Source organism: Bubalus bubalis, chromosome 18 (genome assembly GCF_019923935.1).
Source record: "Bubalus bubalis isolate 160015118507 breed Murrah chromosome 18, NDDB_SH_1, whole genome shotgun sequence".
NCBI classification, from domain to species: Eukaryota; Metazoa; Chordata; class Mammalia; order Artiodactyla; family Bovidae; genus Bubalus; species Bubalus bubalis.
The window spans coordinates 44713183-44734613 of NC_059174.1; the positions used below are offsets into that span (position 1 = coordinate 44713183).

At 41.8% G+C, this 21431-nt stretch overlaps 1 protein-coding gene across 3 annotated transcripts in view; it reads left to right on the plus strand.

Moving 5' to 3' along the window:
* The first annotated feature begins 1965 nt into the window (after positions 1 to 1965).
* LOC102397134 (major allergen I polypeptide chain 2-like) overlaps positions 1966 to 21431 on the plus strand; it is a 40556-nt gene continuing 21090 nt past the window's right edge. Inside the window, exons 1-3 of one of the 3 annotated variants that reach the window (XM_044932202.2) lie at positions 1966 to 2044; positions 2556 to 2737; positions 3954 to 4973. In XM_044932202.2, coding sequence (XP_044788137.2) covers positions 1975 to 2044; positions 2556 to 2737; positions 3954 to 4022 — 321 coding nt within the window. In that variant the 5' untranslated portion in view covers positions 1966 to 1974 and the 3' untranslated portion in view covers positions 4023 to 4973. Of the gene's footprint in view, positions 2045 to 2555; positions 3934 to 3953; positions 4974 to 21431 lie in introns of those variants that run through there. The other 2 variants (XM_044932201.2, XM_006046543.4) reach the window with 2 other exon arrangements.

Sequence of the window (21431 nt, forward strand, 5' to 3'; positions counted from 1 at the left end):
CATTATTGTAGATTTATAGAAAAGTTGCAAATATTTCTCACAGTGAGAAACAACATTGGAGCATTACTACTAACTAAACCTCACACGCTATTTGTATTTTACCAGGTTGTCCATTAATGTCTCTTTGGGTCCCAGCATCCAGTCCATAATCTACACATGCTGCATTCATTGTCATGTGTCTCCAGTGTCTTCTGCTCTGTGGATTACTCATTCTCTCCTGGTCTGTCGTGGCCTTCACAGTCTTGAGGAGGATTGATCAGGGATGCTTAAGGACTGCCAAAAGCTTAGTTTGGCTGCTGTACTCATAATGTCGAGTGTGGTTCAGATTTTGGGTTTTGAGGAAGACACCACACAGGTGAATTGCCCTTCCTGTTTCCTCACTCGGGGTACACATGACAGCTGTGTGTCTTACCACTGGGGATATCAGCCTTGAGTAGTTGATTATGTTGCGTTTGCCAGGTTTCTGCACTGTTTTCCCCTTCCCTACCTCTTCTCTTTGAAAATAAGCTACTCTGTCTAGCCCACACTTGGGCGGGGAAGGGCTGTCAGTTAACCCTCCTGGAGCGGATGATTTCTGTCTGTTATTTGGGATGTTTCTGTAAGGAATGGTTGTCTCCTCTCCCACATCACTTCAGGTTAGTTTAGGGGTGCTGGGTTCTAGTCTTGCTGTGTTGGCTCTACGTTTTGGCACAAGGACCTTCTGTTTACTGAGCATGTTCTCTCTAGTTGGTGTGTGAGGGTTTTAGTTGTCCCAGGGCATGTGGATTCTTAGTTCCCTGACCAGGGCTTGAACCAGTGTCCACTGCATTGAATGGTGGGTTCTTAACCACTGGACCACCAGGAGAGTCTCTGTTTATTTGATCATTCATATGTCAGTATGGACTCAGAGGTATTAATTTATGCTTTGGGTTATCATCTAATACTCTGTTATTTATTTTGTTTCTCAAACTGTTTCCAGTTTGGCTGTTGGGAGCTTTCTCAGACTTCCTTCAAGAGTTTTTAAGGACCATCTCATCTCATTTGAGCCAACAAACTGCTTTCCTAGCCTGAAAGGTTGAGTTTGACTTTTGAGAGAGGTTTCACACACAGAGTGCCACCTCTGGTGGACTCAGCTCTCTAGGCCTTAGAACTCCCGTCCCCAGTGTCCTTTAGGGCTGTAGACCTCAGAGTCTGTGCCCCAGGAGCAGAGCCCCAAACCCCACAGCTTCTCCCTGATGTTCCTGGATAGACTGCGCAGTGCAAGCACATCCCGAGACCAGGCTCACTGTGGAGGAGGAAGGAAAGCCAGGAGAAGGGGCAAGGCTGCTCAGGAGCTTGTTCCCTTAAGGGCCTGAGGAAAGCTGGTGGTGTGATCCGAAACTACAGAACTACCAGTGCCTGATAAAACCCACATGGCCTCAAGTCCTGCGAGTTCCCAGGTTGGAATGATTTGGAGCCCAAGGCTGCTGTCCACCAGTCCTCAGCCGTTTAGATATTTGGGGGCTTCAGTAAGGCCCAGCTCCACACTCTTATCTCCAGAACTTAAACTTGGGGGGAAAAGGAAGGATTCTCAATGACCTTTTTTCTTCCTGAGAGTAGTGTAGATCTGTCCTTGGCCCTCCTGTGATTCTATCTGCTCAGTTTGGGAGAGTGCTGACCTCAGAGCCAGGATAGGTTGGGGGAAGGTTGCTAGGAAAACAAGTGATGGTTGGGGCTGGGACAACAGAGCACTTGGTTCCAAATGGAATCACTTGGAAATGTCAACTCCACTTGATCTTTGGCAAAGGTACTTCCACATTTTCTCCAGGAGCTCTGCTCTCATAGCAGGAAATGCTTCCCACTGTAAACACCCCGAGGCCCCAGGGAGCCACCTGTGTCAGGTGCCTGGCCACAGGCCTGTGGTCCTCCTGGGAGGGATGTGGGCTGGGCTTGGGGAGCTAGTGGTGTATAAAACAATAGATACCCTGTCCTGAGCAGCGCACTCCAGCCACCGCCATGATGAAGGGAGCACTGCTTGTGCTGGCCTTGATGGTGACCAGAGAGCTGATCTTCCAGACGAGTGAGGGTAGGAAGGAGGGACCGAGGGGCTCTTCTAATCCTTGCCCCATGCCGTCTCACTGCATCTTCCCCAGTCCTGTCCGAGCTGCTTCTAGGGTCAGATTCAGAGGGCAGCTGTTTGATCAGTGCCCAGGAGTCCTGCATAGACTGCCTTAGGCTTTCATTCTTTGTAGAGGGGATGGTGTGGAGCAGGGTCATTAGCTGTGCACACCCTTGGGGATAGTTCCTTCCGGTTAATGTTGCTTAATGGAAAAAGAGAAGCAGGCTGATGATCTTGAGGGCAGTGGTCAAGGGTAGAGGGGTCTCCAGGCCCAGCCCCTCTTGCTGCTCCCTATGCTGGGAGTGCCTCATAGAGAAGGTTTTCTGTCTGGGATGTAAGCAGTCCAGGGAGAGGGCAGGTCTCTGGGGGAAGTGAGTTTGGAAGTTTTGGATGTATGAGTTCCTATCAAGTGGTGGGAAAACAGGAACCTTCTGACATGGTGATCCTGTTGATGAAGTGTTTTCTGTTGTGCCTTCAGCGGAAGCCTGCCCTGTTTTTTATGGAGTGTTTAGCACACTGATCCTTGGAAGCAAAACGTTGTTGAATACAACACTTGATTTTGTTGCTGCTACCGATGAGGAAAAAGCAGCTCTAGGAAAAATCCAGGATTGCTACAATGAGGCAGGAATTGATGACAAGGTTTTGGATCTGCTACTCATGGTAATTTACCCGTCCTTAACCCCCACCCTGAGAATTCACATGCGGCATAGTGTAATGTGCCACACGGTAATAGATCATGCTGTCATGGGATATGTGACAGAGAAGACCTATGAACAAAGAAGCACAATAAAACCTTTGCTCCAGTGTGCATCACCTATAATATGCAAGCACAATCCACCTGCACATCCAGCATCCCGTTACCAAACCTGTTCATATCATGCCAATTAACTCACACGGAGTAGGGGACTGATATCAATGTAATATGCTAAGTGTGTTGACTTGTGTGATTTTTTTTTTTCTAGTGTGAGAGATGCTAGCATTGGAGGACTAGAATTTTAATCTTTGGCAGGAAACCAACCATTTAATATACACATGTGTAGGAGTCATGCCAGCTCTATATAAGGAATATTGAAAAGGAGCCCCTGCCTTAAGAGTCTCTTTCCAGGATGAGATTCTCTGGGTTTGTAAGGTTTATGACTTATCGCCAATTCACTTCATCTTGTGCCCACTCTATTGGCCATTGCTCTGGCTCAGACCCCTATTTCCACTGACATGGTCTCTGTGTCTACAAGCCGGATTTTCCACTGTGGTGTTTTGGTGCCTGAGACTCCTGAGGAGGCTTCTAGGTGCCTGTGGCTGCTCACTTGGGCTAGCAATGTATCTCTTAATGGCCTAGCTCTTCTTTCTTGTTCTTGTCATACAGTATTGGAGATTGTGAATAGTCTCTCAGCTTATTTTTCTCAAATTGTTAATTGTTCAAAATGAGAGGTTTTCAAGAACCAAAGTTTCATGCACTAATAGGAGGTCACAGGGCACATGGGGTTGTTTACAATACCTGCATGTATATTTCATCCACCCAGCACATCTGACAGAAGAGGATCAGGTGCAGAATATGTGACCCAAACCTAGATACCAGCACTTTGCTCCTCCATTAGGACCAACCCTGGCTGTGCCCTGCTAACCCTTGTCATCTCCTCCTCTCCCTGGTGTGGCTGGTGACTCTGTCTCCATCCTGACACCTGTGCCTGGGCTCTTAGGGAGCCATCTTCCCCCTGGTGCCTGATGGCAGCCCCCCTCCAATGGTGGGTCTGTGGGCAGAGGTTCTTACTGGGGATGGGGCTGAATCCCTGAGGGTGAGGGGTGACATGATCCTGGGGAGACAGGATAGCCTGGCTGTGGGCTCAGATCCTGTCCCTCTCCTCCTACTCCCTTCCAGGCTTCCATCAACTTGAGTACAGGTTGCATCAAACATGCAGTGTCCTGGGTGGTGAATTCCATTTTCTGAGCCATACTCAGTGTGCTCTCTTTGTTGACATAGTCTTTGCCAGTGATGCCTCATCTGCACTTGATCTTCCTGCCCTTTTTTCTTCTCAACTGAAGTTGGAATCTAGACACCTGTCCCCGCTGATGTGGTCTTTATCAGATTGACTCTAATAAAATAACTGCAGCTTTGCTCAGTGTGACCAGTGTCTGTGTGCTGAGGGGAGGATGTGAGGCAGGAGGTCTTGGATGATGGTGGGGAGAAGTGGCCCATGTTGTCATTGAGAGCATGGGGACTGTGGTCAAATAGCAAAAGAGTAAACCTAGGCCCTGTCACTGGCAAGCTGTAGGAGCATGGGCAAGTTTGTTGTAAATTTCTCAAGTCATTTTGTTATCTGCTAAACAGGGATTATGTGTGAAGATTAAGCAAAATAGCAGATATGTAACCCCGACTTCATTATCTTGAAAGGATGAAATTGTTTTTTGTGGCCACAGATAGCTTATCTCCCAGTCTGTCCTTTAGCACAGTGGCAGAGCCTCCAGTCCTTTAAATGTCCCTCTGGTTATTGACAGGAGACTCAGGAGATGACCTGAGCAGGCTTATCAGAGGTCCCCTCTTTGTCCCAGCGGCATTCACCATTTTCTGCTTCTTAGGTGGGTGGCTTGAGGAGCCAGACCTTTTCTTAGGGACACTAAGTACCTCTGCTGTCTTTGGGTTCTTCCACAGGGACCAGTACCCCCATTAAGTCTTAGACCAGAAGGAAGGGAGTGGATAGAAAAAGCTACCCCAGTGGGAATGTTGTTTCTATGGAAACACCTCATGCTGTGAAGTGTAAATTGCAGAATTGCCACACGGGCACGTGTCCTGACCCTCCAGCCTACTTCTGAAATTATGAAATGTGTATTTCACATTACCATAGAAGACTTGGAAGGATAGGACTAGGTTTTATCCCTGTTTCCCAGGGTCTAGGGTATTGTCAGACTACTGTCAGAATGGCCCACAAAAAGAGTGGCAAAACTGGTAAAATGTCTCAACCTTCTGGCCAGGCAGGCATAAAGTCACATCAGTTCAGTTCAGTTCAGTTCAGTTCAGTCGCTCGGTCATGACCGACTCTTTGTGACCCCATGAACCGCAGCACATCAGGTCTCCCAGTCCATCACCAACTCCCGGAGTCCACCCAAACCCATATTCATTGAGTTGGTGATGCCATCCAACCATCTCATCCTCTGTCGTCCCCTTCTCCTCCTGCCCTCAATCTTTCCCAGCGTCAGGGTCTTTTCAAATAAGTCAGTTCTTCACATCAGGTGGCCAGAGTATTGGAGTTTCAGCTTCAACATCAGTCTTTCCAATGAACACCCAGGACTGATCTCCTTTAAGATGGACTGGTTGGATCTCCTTGCAGTCCAAGGGATTCTCAAGAGTCTTCTCCAACACCACAGTTCAAGAGCATCAATTCTTCTGCACTCAGCTTTCTTTATAGTCCAACTCTCACATCCATCCATGACCACTGGAAAAACCATAGCCTTGACTAGATGGACCTTTGTTGGCAAAGTCTGCTTTTGAATATGCTATCTAGATTGGTCATAACTTTCCTTCCGAGGAGTAAGTGTCTTTTAGTTTCATGGCTGCAATCACCATCTGCAGTGATTTTGGAGCCCCCCCAAAATAAAGTCAGCCACTGTTTCCACTGTTTCCCCCACGTACTTGCTATGAAGTGTTGGGACCAGATGCCATGATCTTAGTTTTCTAAATGTTGAGCTTTAAGCTAACTTTTTCACTCTCCTCTTTCAATTTCATCAAGAGGTGCTTTAGTTCTTCTTCACTTTCTGCCATAAGCGTGATGTCATCTGCATATCTGAGGTTACTGGTATTTCTCCCGACAATCTTGATTCCAGCTTGTGCTTCTACCAGCCCAGAGTTTTTCATGATGTACTCTGCAGATAAGTTAAATAAGCAGGGTGACAATATACAGCCTTGATGTACTCCTTTTCCTATTTGGAGCCAGTCTGTTGTTCCATGTCCAGTTCTAACTGTTGCTTGCTGACCTGTATACAGGTTTCTCAAGAGGCAGGTCAGGTGGTCTGGTATTCCCATCTCTTTCAGAATTTTCCACAGTTTGTTGTGATCCACACAGTCAAACGCTTTGTCATAGTCAATAAAGCAGAAATAGATGTTTTTCTGGAACTCTCTTGTTTTTTCGATGATCCAGTGGATGTTGGCAATTTGATCTCTGCTTCCTCTGCCTTTTCTAAATCCAGCTTGAACATCTGGAAGTTCACGGTTCATGTAATGCTGAAGCCTGGCTTGGAGAATTTTGAGCATTACTTTACTAGCATGTGAGATGAGTGCAACTGTGCGATAGTTTGAGCATTCTTTGGCATTGCCTTTCTTTGGGATTGGAATGAAAACTGACCTTTTCCAGTCCTGCGGCCACTGCTGAGTTTTCCAAATTTGCTGGCATATTGAGTGCAGCACTTTTACAACATCATCTTTCAGGATTTGAAATAGCTCAAATGGAATTCCATCACCTCCACTAGCTTTGTTCATAGTGATGCTTTCTGAGGCCCACTTGACTTCACATTCCAAGATGTCTGGCTCTAGGTGAGTGATCACACCATCATAATTATCTTGGTCACGAAGCTCTTTTTTGTACAGTTCTTCTGTGTATTCTTGCCACCTCTTCTTAATATCTTCTGCTTCTGTTAGGTCCTTACCATTTCTGTCATTTATTGAGCCCATCTTTGCATGAAATGGTCCCTTGGTATCTCTAATTTTTTTGAAGATATCTCTAGTCTTTCCCGTTCTATTGTTTTCTTCTATTTCTTTGCACTGATTGCTGAGGAAGTCTTTCATATCTCTCCTTGCTATTCTTTGGAACTCTGCATTCAAATGGGTATATCTTTCCTTTTCTCCTTTGCTTTTCACTTCCCTTCTTTACACAGCTATTTGTAAGACCTCCTCAGACAGCCAATTTGCCTTTTTGCATTTCTTTTTCTTATGGATGATCTTGATTCCTGTCTCCTGTACAATGTCATGAACCTCCATCCATAGTTAGTTCATCAGACACTCTGTCTATCAGATCTAGTCACTTAAATCTATTTGTCACTTCTACTGTATAGTCATAAGGGATTTGATTTAGGTCATACCTGAATGGTCTATTGGTTTTCCCCACTTTCTTCAATTTAAGTCTGAATTTGGCAATAAGAAGGCCGGGTCATGGTGGAGAGGTCTGACAGAATGTGGTCCACTGGGGAAGGGAATGGCAAACCACTTCAGTTTTCTTGCCTTGAGAATTCCATGAACAGTATGAAAGGGAAAAAAGATAGGACACTGAACGATGAACTCCCCAGGTCGGTAGGTGCCCAGTATGCTACTGGAGATCAGTGGAGAAATAACTCCAGAAAGAATGAAGGGATGGAGCCAAAGCAAAAACAACACCCAGTTGTGGATGGTACTGGTGATAGAAGCAAGGTTCGATGCTGTAAAGAGCAATATTGCATGGGAACCTGGAATGTTAGGTCCATGAATCAAGGCAAATTGGAAGTGGTCAAACAGGAGATGGCAAGAGTGAGCATCAACATTCTAGGAATCAGCAAACTAAGATGGACTGGAATGGGTGAATTTAATTCATATGACCATTATATCTACTACTGTGGGCAAGAATCCCTCAGAAGAAATGGAGTAGCCATCATGGTCAACAAAAGAGTCTGAAATGCAGTACTTGGATGCAATCTCAAAAACGACAGAATGATCTCTGTTCGTTTCCAAGGCAAACCATTCAACATCACGGTAATCCAAGTCTATGACCCTACCAATAACACTGAAGAAACTGAAGTTGAACAGTTCTATGAAGACCTGCAAGACTTTCTAGAACTAACACCCCCAAAAGATGTCCTTTTCATTATAGGGCACTGGAATGCAAAAGTAGGAAGTCAAGAAACACCCGGAGTAACAGGAAAATTTGGCCTTGGAGTACAGAATGAAGCAGGGCTAAGGCTAATAGAGTTTGGCCAAGAGAATGCACTGGTCATAGCAAACACCCTCTTCCAATGACACAAGAGAAGACTACACATGGACATCACCAGATGGGCAACACTGAAATCAGATTGGTTATATTCTTTGCAGCCAAAGATGGAGAAGCTCTATACAGTCAGCAAAAACAAGATCAGAAGCTGACTGTGGCTCAGATCTTGAACTCCTTATTGCCAAATTCTGACTAAAGGTCACATACTGGGAGCTAAACTTGGGACTTGGGGCTAAGTGGTAAGAGCATTGAGTCCTGGCTTTTCTTTAACCTGCTACCTGAATTTAGGCCTTTAAATTCACTGATTCACTCTTTCTACACCTTGATTGTATGTGTGCCAAGTTATGTATGCTCTGCTAGAGTTAGTATTAACTGTTCAGGTCATACTAAAGAGGTCTAAAATTTTGTTGAAAAGTGCACAGTAAAAATTGAACAGATTAATGGTAAATCGTATTCTTGTATGAGATAAACTGACCTGTAGAAATGTCAAATATTCCCAGATCTGTCTCAATTAACCTTTGTTCTAATGAAGATTATCTTAATGTTTACCCTGAAAACTAAATTCTTGAGCTCAACCAAAAAAAAAAAAAATTGAGATAAATAGGAACTATATGGAGAATTGTTCTCTCCAGGTACTACAACAGAAGTATTAGTCTCCATCAGTAGTCTAGTTTTAGTAGAGGAATTAACACATGATCATTGTAAGAGAAAAACAGGTTTTTGACTTTTGATGAAGAAATGGATTTTTAAAAAAATGATGTTGCCAATGACAGCCCAGTTTTTATTTTTCTCCTGCTTTACTGGAAAATCCTCAGGTCCTCAAGCTTGTATCCTATAGCAAGGATCATTCTCTTTGCATCTCTTCTCTTTCTTATATATACTCACTTTCTCAGTGATAACATGTAGCTTCATCTTCACTTTATAAGTTTCAAATTTAAATCTTCAAGCCCATTACTAAAACATTACAAAGCACAGAATTGACCCCTACAAAACATTTGTTAAATTAATGAATACTTTTTTTAAAAAAGCTCTAAAGATTTCTTGAGGGACAAATACCCACAAAATTTAAATAAATCAATAGGCTCTTCAAGCAAAATTTTCAATGGAATAAAAATATCATTTCCCCTTAAAATTAGCAGTTAGTTTAATGCAATCTCAATGAAAGTTTTCTTGAAGAGATCTCTAGTCTTTCCCATTCTATTGTTTTCCTCTATTTCTTTGCATTGATTGCTGAGGAAGTCTTTCATATCTCTCCTTGCTATTCTTTGGAACTCTGCATTCAAATGGGTATACTTTCCTTTTTGCTTCCCTTCTTTTCAAAGCTATTTGTAAGGCCTCCTCAGACAATCATTTTGCTTTTTTGCATTTCTTTTTCTTGTGGATGGTCTTGATTCCTGTCTCCTGTACAATGTCATGAACCTCTGTCCATAGTTCATCAGGCACTCTGACTATGCCAAAGCCTTTGACTGTGTGGATCACAATAAACGGTGGAAAATTCTGAAAGAGATGGCAATACCAGACCACCTGATCTGCCTCTTGAGAAACCTGTATGCAGGTCAGGAAGCAACTGTTAGAACTGGACATGGAACAACATACTGATTCCAAATAGGAAAAGGAGTATGTCAAGGCTGTATATTGTCTTATTTAACTGTATATTGCTTATTTAACTCATATGCAGAGTACATCATGAGAAACGCTGGGCTGGAGGAAGCACAAGCTGGAATCAAGATTGCCGGGAGAAATATCAATAACCTCAGATATGCAGATGACACCACCCTTATGGCAGAAAGTGAAGAAGAACTAAAGCACCTCTCGATGAAAGTGAAAGAGGAGAGTGAAAAAGTTGGTTAAAGCTCAACATTCAGAGAACTAGATCATGGCATCCAGTCCCATCACTTCATGGCAAGTAGGTGGGGAAACAGTGGAAACAGTGGCTGACTTTATTTTTCTGACTTTATTTCTGCTCCAAAATCACTGCAGGTGCTGATTGCAGCCATGAAATTAAAAGACACTTACTCCTTGGAAGGAAAGCTATGACCAACCTAGACAGCATGTTAAAAAGCAGAGACATTACTTTGCCAACAAAGGTCTGTCTAGTCAAGGCTATGGTTTTTCCAGTGGTCATGTATGGATGTGAGAGTTGGACTATAAAGAAAGCTGAGCACAGAAGAATTGATTCTTTTGAACTGTGGTGTTGGAGAAGACTCTTGAGAGTCCCTTAGACTGAAAGGAGATCCAACCAGTCCATCCTAAAGGAGATCAGTCCTGGGTGTTCATTGGAAGGACTGATGCTGAAGCTGAAACTCCAATACTTTGGCCACCTGATGCGGAGAGCTGACTCATTGGGAAAGACCCTGATGCTGGGAAAGGTTGAGGGCAGGAGAAGGGGACGACAGAGGATGAGATGGTTGGATGGCATCACCGACTCAATGGACATGGGTTTGGGTGGACTCAGGGAGTTGGTGATGGACAGGGAGGTCTGGCGTGCTGCAGTTCATGGGGTCGCAAAGAGTTGGTCACGACTGAGTGACTGAACTGAATTGAACTGAACAATGAAAATAACAAGAGCATTTTTTGAAAGGTATTTTATTCTTATAAAAGGGATCTTAACCATTATCATATGATCCAAAAATCTCCTTCCTAAGTTTACACTTGAAAGGAATGAAAATTTATGTTCACATAAAAACTTGCCCACTGCTATTTATTGCAACTTTATTCAGTTTATCAAATCTGGAAAACTGCCTAAGTGTCCTTCAACTAGTGAATAGATAAACAAAGCATGCCACATTCCTACAATTGAATCTATTCAGCAATTAAAAGGAAGAAGCAGGAAAAAAACCCCTTGCAAATGCCATATTGTTGCATGTATCAATAGTTTATTTTCTTTATTGATAAGTAATGCTTCACTGAATTGATATATGTTAATTTATTTATCTACCCACAGAGTTAAGGCTACTGCAGTTGCTTTTCAAGTTTGAGGTGTTACAAATAAACCTGCTATGACCTGGCAATTCAGACAGAAAAGATTCTGCCTGCAGTGTGGGAGACCTAAGTTCATCCCTGGGTTGGGAAGATCCCCTGGAGGAGGGCATGGCAACCCACTCCAGTATTCTTGCCTGGAGAATCCCATGGACAGAGGAGCCTGGTGGGCAGTAGTCCACAGGGTCACACAGAGTTGGACATGACTGAGCGACTGGGCACAGCACACACATGAGTATGTGTGTGTGTGTGTGTGTGTGTGTGTATTTAAAAAAGAACCTGTTGCCACATGCAACAACCTGGAGGAATCTCAAATGTATTCTGATAAATTACAGATTTGGAACTTAAAGATTACGCTTCCCTGGTGGTCCAGTGGCTGGGACTCTGAGCTCCCAATGCAGGGGCCCAGGTTGGATCCCTGATCAGGGAACTGAATCCTGCATGTGCCAGCGAAAATCAAAGATCCTCTGTGCCCCAAGTAATACTCAGCACAGTCAAATAATAAATAAAAATTAAAATGAACATTAAAGACTACAATCATATGGTTTATTTATATTCCATTTACTGTGTTATATTTGGAAAAATCAGTAAACATATGTGTGAAAAAAATGTTAAGTAATTAGTAGTAAGCTGAGGAGATGCCTAAACATGCACACTCATATCATGGGGAGATAAATGAGCTATTAAAGGAAAACCAGAAATAGATCCTAGTCATCATGGATTTGATGAAAAAGATAACTTGCAAAGCAGGAAATTTGCATTGTTTCATACATGAAATTTTGGTGCTGAATAAATAATTGAATATTTGGGGAAATAAAACTGTTGCATCTGTGTCTCCATAGCTTTCTCCAAAATTAATTTCAGATAAGTTAAAGGTTTACACTTTCGAAGACTGGGATAGAAAATGTCATCAAATTCTTAGAAAATGTTATGGAAGGCTTTTTTTTTTTTTTTTTTAACAGAGTAGAGAAGAACTTTCTAAAGATGAAATGAAACCAGATTGATAATTTTGAATGCATAAAAAATTAAAATATTACTGCATGGCAAAATGCACCACATACACCTTTTTCAGGACATCACTCAAATGTTATTTCATTGATGTCTTTGGTCATCCTGTTTAAATTATAACATGTGTACCACTCCACCTGCCCTCTGCATTGTTGATCTCCTTTCCCTGATTTCTCTCTTAATATGCTGTATGTTTACCAAGCTTTCTGGCTTATTGATTTTCTATTTTTTAAATTTTATTATTATTATTTTTTAGTTTTATGCATCTATATTTTATTTTATTTTTTAACTTTACAATCTTGTATTGGTTTTGCCATATATCAACATGAATCCGCCACAGGTATACACGTGTTCCCCATCCTGAACCCTCCTCCCTCCTGCTGGTGCACTGAGACGACCCAGAGGGATGGCTTATTGATTTTCTAACACTATCAGACCTAATCTATATGGCAAAGAAATTTTAATCATTAAAGAAATATTCTCCATTGAGAAAGTATCTCACCTATCTGTCTATCTAGTCTATCTGTCTCTTCTCCATCCCCTCTCCACCTAGCCCCATACATACTCTTTTAATTCAGATTCCACAATGTTCTTTGCTTACTCCAATGGAGAATGTATAATAAAACAATGCCCTTCCGAATTTGTAATCAATGGAATATGCTAAGGCATTCAGACAAAACAAAATAAAAATATTAGTGGTTCTGGGCAGGAAATGGATTTATATTTCCACCTGGAACAACTAAAACTGGACAAAATATAGGAAAGAATGATATTCAGAAATTGAACTTCAGTCCACGGTGGCCAGTGTGGTCACATTTGCAGAGCAGAATACTGAAGTGGAGAGAGTTCCACAGAAAAACAATTCCAGGATTCTGCAAGAAGTCCCCAAGTCTTCACTGCATATTGTTCACTGTGTATATATGAGAAAACTGCCCAAAGTGAGGGAATAATCTGAAAGGAGCAGAGGAAACAATACTGAGAATTTGTACAGGTCTGAAAATAGTTTGTATTTCTAACAGTCTTAGAGGAATACCTAGGTTATTTATGGTGAGTCAAGTATTTGATTAAGGAAGGGATCTTCAGATCAGATCAGTTGCTCAGTCATGTCCAACTCTTTGCGACCCCATGAATCGCAGCATGCCAGGCCTCCCTGTCCATCACCAACTCCCGGAGTTCACTCAGACTCACGTCCATCAAGTCAGTGATGCCATCCAGCCATCTCATCCTCTGTCGTCCCCTTCTCCTCCTGCCCCCCAATCCCTCCCAGCATCAGGGTCTTTTCCAATGAATCAACACTTCGCATGAGGTGGCCAAAGTACTGGAGTTTCAGCTTGGATCTTAGCAGTGGTATAAAATTTGCCTTTTCATGTGAATGCTTATGTACCAGCTAAACAAGGCTTAAAAGAAGCTTCAAATGGATCAGCCTATTTCAAAGTAGAAGAAAAAAGCTCAGGAATATCTATAGTATTACAGAGGTACCTAGTACCTAAATTTTAAATTTTAGAATATATGGCATCAAAAAACTAGCTAGCAGCATGCAAAGCAGCAGAAAAATATGAACTGTGATCAGAAATAATTAATATAAATGACTCATAGGAACAAAGACATCAATACAAACAATTGGAGAATTGAAGAATAGAATCAATATAAATAATTGAAGAACTCAACATAAACAAACCCAGAAAACACAAACATGATACAGTTGGTAGACAAAATATTAAAAGTTATTAAAATTGTATTCCAGATGTTTAAGAAATGAGAGGACCACTTGGACATGTAAACTTGAAACATAGATATATTTTTTAAAAGACTTGAATAGGTTAAAAAATATATTCCACTAGATGGAATGAACAATGGGTTAGGCACCATAGAAGAAAATATTAGTAAGTTTGAAATAGACAATGACAGAAACTATCCAAAATAAAAACCAGAAAAAATTGAGTAATGATAAGAGGATCAGTGAGCTGTGAGACAACCTGGGGGAGGGGTAATACATGATTAATTGGAATCTCTTAGGGAGTAGCCAAAATCTTCCCGTATTTGATGAAAAATATAAACCTATAGGTCTATGCTAAGTCACTTCAGTTGTGTCCAACTCTGTGCAACCCCACAGACGGCAGCCCACCGGGCTCCCCCGTCCCTGGGATTCTCGAGGCAAGAACACTGGAGTGGGTTGCCATTTCCTTCTCCAATGCATGAAAATGAAAAGTGAAAGTGAAGTCGCTCAGTCGTTTCCGACCCTCAGCGACCCCATGGACTGCAGCCTTCCAGGCTCCTCCGTCCATGGGATTTTCTAGGCAAGAGTACTGGAGTGGGGTGCCATTGCCTTCTCTGATAGATCTATACTACTTAGTTAACTTTAAGCATAAGAAAAATGAAAAAAAAAATTCACTTAGCCCATTGTAATCAGATTTCTTAAGTGTGGTGATAAAATGGAAATCTTCAAAGCAGCCAGAGAAACAGAGGAACAGAGAGAACATCGGTGTACTTCTCTTAGAAAACAATGCAGTTTACCAAGTATTGAAAGTATTAAAAGAAAAAAATACTGTGAATCTCTAATTCTCCACCTGATGAAACTATTTTTTAAAAATAAAGGAAAAAGAAACACTTTTTCACATATGCAGAAGCTTAAAGGATTCATCACCATCACACCTGCACTACAGGAAATACTAGAGGAAGGCCTCCAGGATGGATTGATGTGCAAGGTGGAAATCTCAAACTGTACCAGGGAAGGGAGAGCATGGATGATTGTCAGTCTGAGGAGATCTATTTCTCTATCACTATCCTACCTGGAGAATCCCATGGACAGAGGAGCCTGGTGGGCTACAAGTCCATAAGGTCGCAAAGAGTCAGACACAACTGAGCACACACACATCCCTTATATACAGAGATTTAATACATTCACAATGGATTTTCTTGGACTAAAGTATTCAAATAATACATTCAAAAGCAGAAATTACAGCTGTTGATAAAATTAGTAACTTGTAATTTAGCTCAAAGAACAATAACTTGATAAAACAGAGACATAAAGTGTAATAAAATATGGAAGACTGTGTAAGAGATAACATGGGACACAGTAAAAAGACTCTCAGTATGTAGATACTGAAATTACTGGTAGGAGTCCTGTCTCCTGCCTAGAGCTGACTGGCAGGAGGACTCCCAGGGAGCAGAAGTTGCAATGTGAGCCCACAGCTGAGGGCATGGAGTAGGTCAGCGGGGATGCTGGCCTCAGTACACTGGGCGGCCAGTGCTGCTGCTTGTGTTGCTTTCTGCCCTACTTGTCTTAAGGATGGCTCTGGCTGGAGGGACCTAAGGGACATGGGCCAAAGCAAAGGACCCTTACAGAGCTCCTTGGAAGGTAAAAGAGCAATCCTCTGGCAATACCTAGATTGGGTGTACCGCCAAAGCCAAGTGGGGTTTCCTGGATGAGATATTAGCCAGCCTCCTGGGCACCAAGAGAACTCCTTAGCAGTGCCAGGAGAGGGTGTTATTCTTCTTCTTCTTCTTTTTTACTTTATTGGATTATAGTTGCTATACAGTGTTACGGAGAAGGCAATGGCACCCCACTCCAGTACTCTTGCCTGGAAAATCCCATGGACGGCGGAACCTGGTAGGCTGCAGTCCATGGGGTCGCTAAGAGTCGGACACGACTGAGCGACTTCACTTTCACTTTTCACTTTCATGCATTGGAGAAGGAAATGGCAACCCACTCCAGTATTCTTGCCTGGAGAATCCCAGGAATGGGGGAGCCTGGTGGGCTGCCCTCTATGGGGTCTCACAGAGTCGGACACGACTGAAGGGACATAGCAGCAGCAGCAGCAGCAGCATATGATATTTGTTTTTCTCTTTCTGCCTTCCTTCACTCCTTATGACTGTCCCTAGGCAGTCTCTCACAAGTGGCACAGTTTGTTCCTTTTCTGTTGTTTATATGTACCACATCTTCTTCTTCTTCTTCTTTTTTTTTTAACAACTGCTGGGTCAGATTTGATCTTTATTTCAATGGTAAAAAATTAACATTTTTTTTTCTAGTTTGATTTTTTTAATTAATTATTTTAATTGGAGGTGAATTATTTTACAATATTGTAGTGGTTTTTGCCATACATGGACATGAATCAGCCATAGGTGTACATGTGTCCCCCATCCTAAACCCCTCTCCCACCTCCCTCCCCATCCAATCCCTCAGGATCATCCCAGTGCACCAGCCCTGAGGACCCTGTCTCATGCATCAAACCTGGACTGGTGAGCTATTTCGCATATGCTAATATACATGTTTCAATGCTATTCTCTCACATCATCCCACCCTTGCCTTCTCCCACAGAGTCCAAAAGACTGTTCTATACATCTGTCTCTTTTGCTGTCTCGCATACAGTGTCATCATTACCATCTTTCTAAATTCCATATATATGCATTAATATACTGTATTGGTGTCTTTCTTTCTGACTTACTTCACTCTGTATAATAGGCTCCGGATTCATCCACCTCCTTAGAACTGATTCAAATGTATTCTTTTTTAAACTGAGCTGTAGGAATTGCTTGTATATTTTTGAGATGAATTCTTTGTCAGTTGTTTCGTTTGCTATTATTTTCTCCCATTCTGAAGGCTGTCATTTCACCTTGCTTATAGTTTCCTTCGATGTGCAAAAGATTTTATGTTTAATTAGGTCTCATTTATTTATTTTTGCTTTTATTTAATTATTCTAGGAGGTGGGTCTTAAAGGATCCTGCTGTGATGTATGTCAGAGAGTGTTTTGCCTATGTTCTCCTCTAGGAGTTTTATAGTTTCTGGTCTTATATTTAGATCTTTAATCCATTTTGAGTTTACTTTTGTGTACGGTGTTAGAAAGTGTTCTAGTTTCATTCTTTTACAAGTGGTTGACCAGTTTTCCCAGCACCACTTGTTAAAGAGATTGTCTTTTCTCCATTGTATATTCTGGCCTTTCTTGTCAAAGATAAGGTGTCCATAGGTGCGTGGATTTATCTCTGGGCTTTCTGTTTTTTTCCATTGATCTATATTTCTGTCTTTGGGCCAGTAGCATACTGTCTTGATGACTGTAGCTTTGTAGTATAGTCTGAAGTCAGGCAGGTTGATTCCTCCAGTTCCATTTTTTTTTAATATTTTATTTTATTTTTTAACTTTACAATCTTGTATTGGTTTTGCCATATATCAACATGCATCTGCCACAGGTATACATGTATTCCCCATCCTGAACCCTCCTCCCTCCCCTGTCCCTGTACCATCCCTCTGGGTCGTCCCAGTGCACCAGCCCCGAGCATCCAGTATCGTGCATCAAACCTGGACTGGCAACTTGTTTCATATATGATATTATACATGTTTCAATGCCATTCTCCCAAATCTTCCCACCCTCTCCCTCTCCCACAGAGTCCAAAAGACTGTTCTATACATCAGTGTCTCTTTTGCTGTCTCGTATACAGGGTTATTGTTACCATCTTTCTAAATTCCATATATATGCGTTTGTATACTGCACTGGTGTTTTTCTTTCTGGCTTACTTCACTCTGTATAATAGGCTCCAGTTTCATCCACCTCATTAGAACTGATTCAAATGTATTCTTTTTAATGGCTGAGTAATACTCCATTGTGTATATGTACCATAGCTTTCTTATCCATTCATCTGCTGATGGACATCTAGGTTGCTTCCATGTCCTGGCTATTATAAACAGTGCTGCGATGAACAATGGGGTACACGTGTCTCTTTCAATTCTGGTTTCCCCGGTGTGCATGCCCAGCAGTGGGATTGCTGGGTCATAAGGCAGTTCTATTTCCAGTTTTTTAAGGAATCTCCACACTGTTCTCCATAGTGGCTGTACTAGTTTGCATTCCCACCAACAGTGTAAGAGGGTTCCCTTTTCTCCACACCCTCTCCAGCATTTATTGCTTGTAGACTTTTGGATCACAGCCATTCTGACTGGTGTGAAATGGTACCTGATAGTGGTTTTGATTTGCATTTCTCTGATAATGAGTGATGTTGAGCATCTTTTCATGTGTTTGTCAGCTGTGTGTATGTCATCTTTGGAGACATGTCTATTTAGTTCTTTGGCCCATTTTTTGATTGGGTCATTTATTTTTGTGGAATTGAACTGTAGGAATTGCTTGTATATTTTTGAGATTAGTTGTTTGTCAGTTGCTTCATTTGCTATTATTTTCTCCCATTCTGAAGGCTGTCTTTTCACCTTGCTTATAGTTTCCTTTGTTGTGCAGAAGCTTTTAAGTTTAATTAGGTCCCATTTGTTTATTTTTGCTTTTATTTCCAATATTCTGGGAGGTGGGTCATAGAGGACCCTGCTGTGATGTATGTCAGAGAGTGTTTTGCCTATGTTCTCCTCTAGGAGTTTTATAGTTTCTGGTCTTACATTTAGATCTTTAACCCATTTTGAGTTTATTTTTGTGTATGGTGTTAGAAAGTGTTCTAGTTTCATTCTTTTACAAGTGGTTGACCAGTTTTCCCAGCACCACTTGTTGAAGAGTTTGTCTTTAATCCTTTGTATAGTCTTGCCTCCTTTGTCAAAGATAAGGTGTCCATAGTTTCTCAAGATTGCTTTGGCTATTGGAGGTCTTTTGTATTTCCATACAAATTGTGAAATTATTTGTTCTAGTTCTCTGAAAAATACTGTTGGTAGCTTGATAGGGATTGCATTGAATCTATAGATTGCTTTGGGTAGTATACTCATTTTCACTATATTGATTCTTCTAATCCATGAACATGGTATATTTCTCCATCTATTTGTGTCCTCTTTGATTTCTATCATCAGTGTTTTATAGTTTTCTATGTATAGGTCTTTTGTTTTTTTAGGTAGATTTATTCCTAAGTATTTTCTTTTCTTTTTTAAAATTTTATTTATTTTTAAACTTTACAATATTGTATTGGTTTTGAGTATTTTATTTTCTATGCAATGGTGAATGGAATTCTGTCCTTAATTTCTCTTTCTGTTTTCTCATTGTTAGTGTATAGGAATGCAAGGGATTTCTGGGTGTTAATTTTATATCCTGCAACTGTACTGTATTCATTGATTAGCTCTAGTAATTTTCTGATGGAGTCTTTAGGGTTTTCAATGTAGAAGATCATGTCATTTGCAAACAGTGAGAGTTTTACTTCTTATTTTCCAATCTGGATTCCTTTTAGTTCTTTTTTTGCTCTGGTTGCTGTGGCCAGAACTTCCAAAACTATGTTGAATAGTAGTGTTGAGAGTGGGCACCCTTGTCTTGTTCCAACTTTAGGGGAAATACTTTCAATTTTTCACGGTTGAGGGTAATGTTTGCTGTGGGTTTATCATATATGGCTTTTATTATGTTGAGTTATGTTCCTTCTATTCCTGCTTTCTGGAGGGTTTTTTTTTTTTAATCATAAATGCATGTTGAATTTTGTCAAAGGCTTTCTCTGCATCTATTGAGATAATCATATGGTTTTTATCTTTCAATTTCTTAATGTGGTGTATCACATTGATTGCTTTGTGAATATTGAAGAATCCTTGCATCCCTGGGATAAAGCCCACTTGGTCATGATGTATGATCTTTTTAATATGTTGTTGGATTCTGTTTGCTAGAATTTTGTTAAGGATTTTTGCATCTATGTTCATCAGTGATACTGCCCTGTAGTTTTCTTTTTTTGTGGCATCTTTGTCTGGTTTTTCCTGAAAGATGATGCTGTGAAAGTGCTGCACTCAATATGCCAGCAATTTTGGAAAACTCAGCAGTGGCCACAGGACTGGAAAAGGTCAGTTTTCATTACAATCCCAAAGAAAGGCAATGCCAAAGAATGCTCAAACTACCGCACAATTGCACTCATCTCACATGCTAGTAAAGTAATGCTCAAAATTCTCCAAGCCAGGCTTCACCAATACGTGAACCATGAACTTCCAGTTGTTCAAGCTGGTTTTAGAAAAGGCAGAGGAACCAGAGACCAAATTGCCAACATTCGTTGGATCATCAAAAAAGCAAGAGAGTTTCAGAAAAACATCTATTTCTGCTTTATTGACTATGCCAAAGCCTTTGACTGTGTGGATCACAGTAAACTGTGGGAAACTCTGAAAGAGATGGGAATACCAGACTACCTGACCTGCCTCTTGAGAAATTTGTATGCAGGTCAGGAAGCAACAGTTAGAACTGGACATGGAACAACAGACGGGTTCCAAATAGGAAAAGGAGTATGTCAAGGCTGTCTATTGTCACCTTGCTTATTTAACTTATATGCAGAGTGCATCATGAGAAATGCTGGGCTGGAGGAAGCACAAGCTGGAATCAAGTTTGCAGGGAGAAATATCCATAACCTCAGATATGCAGATGACACCACCCTGATGGCAGAAAGTGAAGAGGAACTAAAATGCCTCTTGATGAAGGTGAAAGAGGAGGTGAAAAATTTGGCTTAAAACTCAACATTCAGAAAACGAAGATCATGGCATCTGGTCCCATTACTTCATGGGAAATAGATAGGGAAACAGTGGAAACAGTGTCAGACTTTGTTTTTGGGGGGCTCCAAAATCACTGCAGATGGTGACTGCAGCCATGAAATTAAAAGACGCTTACTCCTTGGAAGAAAAGTTATGACCAACCTAGATAGCATACTGAAAAGCAGAGACATTACTTTGCCAATAAAGGTCCGTCTAGTCAAGGCTATGGTTTTTCTTGTGGTCATGTATGGATGTGAGAGTTGGACTGTGAAGAAAGCTGAGCACCGAAGGATTGATGCTTTTGAACTGTGGTGTTGGAGAAGACTCTTGAGAGTCCCTTGGACTGCAAGGAGATCCAACCAGTCCCTTCTGAAGGAGATCAGCCCTGGGATTTCTTTGGAAGGAATGATGCTAAAGCTGAAACTCCAGTACTTTGGCCACCTTGTGTGAAGAGCTGACTCATTGGAAACGACCCTGATGCTGGGAGGGATTGGGGGCAGGAGGAGAAGGGGACGACAGAGGATGAGATGGCTGGATGGCATCACTGACTCGATGGACATTAGTCTGAGTGAGCTCTGGGAGTTGGTGATGGACAGGGAGGCCTGGCGTGCTGCGATTCATGGGGTCGCTAAGAGTCGGACATGACTGAGTGACTGAACTGAACTGAACTGTCTGGTTTTGGTATTAGGGTGATGGTGGCTTCATGGAATGAGTTTCGAACTTTTACCTTCCTCTGCAATTTTCTGGAATAGTTTGAGTAGGATCAGTTCAGTTCAGTTCAGTCAATCAGTTGTGTCCGACTCTTTGCTACCCCATGAATCACAGCACGCCAGGCCTCCCTGTCCATCACCAACTCCCAGAGTTCAGTCAAACTCATGTCCATTGAGTTGGTGATGCCATCCAGCCATCTCATCCTCTGTTGTCCCCTTCGCCTCCTGCCCCCAATCCCTCCCAGCATCAGGATCTTTTCCAATGAGTCAACTCTTCACATGAGGTGGCCAAAGTATTGGAGTTTCAT